The sequence below is a fragment of the Nannospalax galili genome, unplaced genomic scaffold (genome assembly GCF_000622305.1).
Source record: "Nannospalax galili isolate Female #2095 unplaced genomic scaffold, S.galili_v1.0 scaffold34, whole genome shotgun sequence".
NCBI lineage: Eukaryota > Metazoa > Chordata > Mammalia > Rodentia > Spalacidae > Nannospalax > Nannospalax galili.
In genome coordinates, this window is record NW_008338996.1 from 10040457 (window position 1) to 10045544 (window position 5088).

At 42.7% G+C, this 5088-nt stretch overlaps 1 protein-coding gene across 6 annotated transcripts in view; it reads left to right on the forward strand.

Moving 5' to 3' along the window:
- The window catches only part of Wdr31 (WD repeat domain 31), a 31911-nt gene that overhangs the window by 15681 nt on the left and 11142 nt on the right, over nt 1–5088 (forward strand). For all 6 annotated transcript variants that reach the window (XM_017798274.2, XM_017798273.2, XM_017798272.2 and 3 more), the window contains one exon: nt 2910–2984. In XM_017798274.2, the coding sequence (XP_017653763.1) occupies nt 2910–2984 (75 nt within the window). The remainder of the gene's footprint in view (nt 1–2909; nt 2985–5088) is intronic.

A 5088-nucleotide genomic window follows, 5' to 3' on the forward strand; every position in this document is an offset into this window, starting at 1 on the left:
TATGAAGACCAGGCTGGCCTTGAACTCAGAGATCCGCCTGCCTCTGCCTCCCAAGTGCTGGGATTAAAGGTGTGTGCCACCACGCCCGGCAATTTTATTTATTTTTATTTTATGTGTATGCATGTATTGTCTGCATGTAGGTAAGTGCACCAGTGTCATGCAATGCTCGTAGAGGACAGAAGAGGCTGTCGGATCCCTTGGGACTGGAGTTACGGACAGTTGTTAGCTGCCATGTGGGTGCTGGGATTTGAACCTGGGTCTTCTGCAAGAACAACCAGTGTTCTTAACTGCTGAGCCATCTCTCCAGCCCGTACAGAAAATTTTGATTGTGATTCTCTTTGGCAGATGGGATTATGGATGAGTTCTTTCTTGGGTTTTTTTTTTTTGTTTGTTGTTTTGTTTTGTTTTTGAAACAGGGACTTCCTACAGCCCTATAGCTTCAGACGGCCTGGAACTCACTATGTAGACCAGGCTGGCCTTGAACTCACAGAGATCTACCAGCCTCTGCCTCCCGAGTGCTAGGATTAAAGGTATGCACCACTATACCTGGCTGAATGAGTTCTTTTTTGAAATAAAAAAATGAAATCTTAGTGGGGCGTGGTGGCGCACGCCTTTAATCCCAGCACTTGGGAGGCAGGCAGATCTCTGTGAGTTCAAGGCTAGCCTGGTATACATAGCGAGTTCCAGGACAGCTGGGGCTATAAGGAGACCCTGCCTCAAAAAGACAAGGAAAAAAAATCTTTTCAAAATAGTGTGGGTGCTCTTAAAATTACTGAACTATACATTTAAAAGTGGTTGAAATATGAATTTGAAAACAAAACCAAAAACAAAGAGCAATATAATAGAAAGAAAATGATCTCATCTCACATAGAATTCTCCTTCAGCTACAGAGAGAACCTCATGCTGAGTCCATTCTCCTTGGGGAACATTAGCCCAAACTCTTAAGCAAGGTGTGGAGGGATGGTCCAGTTTCTAGGGAGAAAAAGGAATGATCCAGGGGAAAGAAAAGAAATTTAAGAGAACACGGAATACCTTAAAACCCTAGTGCTTGGCACAAGTCTCCCTCTTTTTTTTTTAATTTTTACAAAAACTTTATTGAGAATTTCACACATGCATATAAGGTGTTTTGATCAAATCCATGCCCACTCCCTCCCCTCCAACATTCCCCCCTCTGAAGAGGTAATCCTAAAATCTTTTAAGGATTAGATACAAGCTCCCAAATACTTTTGACATTTTTGGCCTTTGGAACAGAGTATGTTGGTAACAGGCCCAAGGACATTTTGACTTTTAGTCCAGAAATTGGCTACATTTCTTTGGGGTCTTTTTACCCTAACTGCCTAGCCAATTCCTACTTCCTATTCTTATCATGACATCCTCTGAAGGGGCTACCCAAATTGCCAATAGGGAATCGGGACACAGTCTGCTCTGGCTTCCATGCTGAACAGGGATGCAGGGTGAGGCAATTGGAGTACCCCTTCAGTGGGTCTATCTGAAAGACTCCCAAATTGCATAACTTGTCTCTAAGGGAAGAAGAGAGCCCTTGAATCACGAATAGGAGATGTGAAGGAGAAGTAAAGGCAAGAGTAATTAGCATTACAAGTTCCAGACAGGGGCTGGGCGTGGTTGCGCACACCTTTAATCCCAGCACTTGGGAGGTAGAGGTAGGTGGATCTTTGTGAGTTCGAGGCCAGCCTGGTCTACATAGTGAGTTCCAGGACAGCTGGGGCTACAAGGAGACCCCGTCTCAAAAAGAAAAAAAAAAAGCAAGTTCAAGACAGGGAACTAGAAAAAGTCAGAACAGGGCAATTTTCAAATGTTCATATGAGTCCATTGGAGTTTCTTGACAAGGGCTTCAAAAAGCATCCCTCTATTGGGGTCTTCCTTGTTTTTCTTTTGTCTTCCAAAGCTGGACTAGTTGGCTGGGAAGAGTGGCTGGATACTTGGGTGAGGGTCCAGTGACCCTGCTTGGCTCCTTTAATGAATGAGCACAACCGTCAACAAGCCCAATTGTGACTATGTTTAGCAATCAGGCTGAGCCGAAGTCGTGATGATGGTAGTTATTTCATGCAGAAAGGACTGCTATATAGCATCATTTTATTGAAAGGACCTGGAATTTAAAAGGATTTGGTGCTAGGATCCACATATGAGCGAGAACATACGTCGTTTGTTTTTCTGAGTCTGTGTTACTTCATAGATCCATCCATTTACCTGAAAATTTCATGATTTCATCTTTCTTTACTGCTGAATAGAACTCCATTATGTAAATATACCACATTTTTGTTAACCACCTGTCAGTTGAGGAGCACTTAGGTTGTTTGATACTCTTAGCTAATGTGAAAAGAGCTGCAACAAATATGGTTGTACAAGTGTCTCTACAATAGGATGAGTCCTTTTGGTATATGCCAAGGAGTGATATAACCGGGTCATATGGTAGGTTCATTTTTAATTTTTTAAGAGTTCTCCACACTGTTTTTCATAGAGGCTACATGAGTTTGCAGTCCCACCAGCAGTGAATGAGTGTTCCCCTTTCTCCACGTCCTCACCAGCATTTGGTATCATTTGTTCTCTTGATCCTAGCCAGTCTGACTGGGGTAAGATGATACCTTAGGGTGGTTTTAATGTGCATTTCCCTAATTACTAACGGTGTTGAACACTTTTTGAGATGTTTCTTAGCCATCTTTATTTCTTCCTTTGAGAACTCTGTTTAGATCTTTAGCCCATCTTTTAATTGGATCATTTGGTTTCTTGATTCTTTGTTTTTTGAGTTCTTTATATATTTTGGATGTTAAACCTCTGTCAGCACAAGTCTCTTAAGAGAAGAAGTTAGCTGCCAGCGGGATGAAGTGCAGGCTAGTTTCAGTTACATTAAAAAAGGAGAGAGTAGACTAAACTCTTCTATCTCTCTGCAGACAGCTGTGGCCTATAATTGGAAAACTGGAAATGTGGTGAAAAGGTTCAAAGGGCATGAGCGGGAAATCACTAAGGTAATTATCAGATGATTATTCTGAAAGGAATTTGGAATTTGGAAATGAATAAAGAAATAGCTAATAGCTGTAGATATGTTCAACCTCAACAAAAAATGAAAAGGCTTCATCTGATGCCAGGAGGAGCAAGCAAAGCACTTCAAACTTGGAAGAAACCAAATACCTGCCAAGGTATGGGTAAGAATGTGACAGTGCAAATGCAGTATTATATTATCCAGCGTTATAAAGGCATGTAATTCTGGGAGTGGGGCTGTGTCTCCGTGGCAAAGCACCTGCCTAGCCTGGTGAAACCTTGGTTTGGATCCTCAGTACTGTGGTGAAAAAAATAAAATTCTGATACTTGTTACAACATAAATGAATGTTAGAAACATGTTTAGTGAAAGAAGCTAGACAGAAAAGAACAGCCATGTGATTCCATTTATATGAGCTCCCTGTAATAGATTCACAGAGGCAATAGAGGAGTGGCCTGTAGGGGCTGTAGAGAGGGAAGAATGTACAGAGTTTCAGTTTGGGTGAGGGAGAGTGTTGAAGATTGCTCAACAATGTGAATATACTTGATGCTACTGAATTGTATACTTAAAAATAGTTAAAGTGAAGCCGGACGTGGTGGGACACGCCTTTAATCCCAGCACTCAGGAGGCAGAGGCAGGCGGATCTTTGTGAGTTTGAGGCCAGCCTGGTCTACATAGTGAGTTCCAGGATAGCTGGGGCTACAAGGAGACCTTGTCTTAAAAAGACAAAAAAAATAAATAAATAAAGTGGTCATTTTTATGACAGTATGTGCACGGCATATGTACATGCGCATGCACACAAACATAGGTCAAAGAAGAAATCAAAGAGGAGATAAATCTAGAAATAGTAGATTATAATAGCAAACACCCACACTTGAAAGGATGGTTAGCAATTCTAGGCCAATCTGGGCTACATGACACTCTGTCTCAAAAAGCAAAACAAAGGGACTGGAGAGATGATTCCACAGTTAAGAGGGCATACTGCTCTTACAGAGGACAGGAGTTCGGTTAAGCACTCATATTGGAAAGCTCATAACCATCTATAACTCCAATTCCAGGAGATCTGGCACTGCCTTTTGGCCTCCACAGGCACCTACACTCACATAGGCTCATGCAAGACACACTCATAAAAATAAATATTTGAGGCTGGAGTGATGGCTCAGCAGTTAAGAGCACTGGCTGCTCTTGCAGAGGACCTGAATTTGGTTCCCAACACCCATATGATGGCTAACAACTGTCTATAACTCCAGTTCCAGGGGATCCAATACCCTCTTCTGGCCTGTGTGGGCATTGCATGCATGTGGTACACTTACATGAAGACAAAACACACACATAAAAATAAATAAAAAATAATTAAAAATAAGTATTTTTGCTGGGCATGGTGGCAAATTCCTTTAATCTCAGCACTTGGGAGGCAGAGGCAGGTGGATCTCTATGAGATCAAGGCCAGCCTGGTCTACATAATGAGTTCCAGACCACTGGGAGCTACAGGGCGACCCTGCCTCAAAAAGACCAAATTTTTTTTTTTCTTAAGGGCCAGCCACGTATGGTGGCTCATGCCTTTAATCCCAGCACTCTGGAGGTGGATCCCTGTGTGATGGAGGCCAACCTAGTCTGCATAGTGAGTTCTAGGCCAGCTGGAGCTACAAGGAGACTCTGCTTCAAAAAGACAAAAAGAAAACAAAAATTAAAGCTAAACAAAGTGTGTATGTGGAGTGCTATGTCCTACATAACTGGGTAGTGGCGGACAAAAAGTGGGATGGCACAGTATCAGAATAAAATATTACATGGGGCTGGAGAGATGGCTCAGTGGTTAAGAGCACCGACTGCTCTTGCAGAGGACCCAGGTTTGGTTCCCAGCACCCACCTGGTGGCTAACAACTGTCTGAAACTCTAGTTCCAGGGGATCTGACGCCCTCTTCTGACCTCTGTGGGCATTGCATGACATGAGTGTACTTACATACATGCAGGTAATACACTTATACACATAAAAAATAAAAATAATAAGCTGGGTGTGGTGGCACACACCTTTAATCCCAGCACTTGGGAGGCTGAGGCAGGTGGATCTTTGTGAGTTCGAGGCCAGCCTGGTC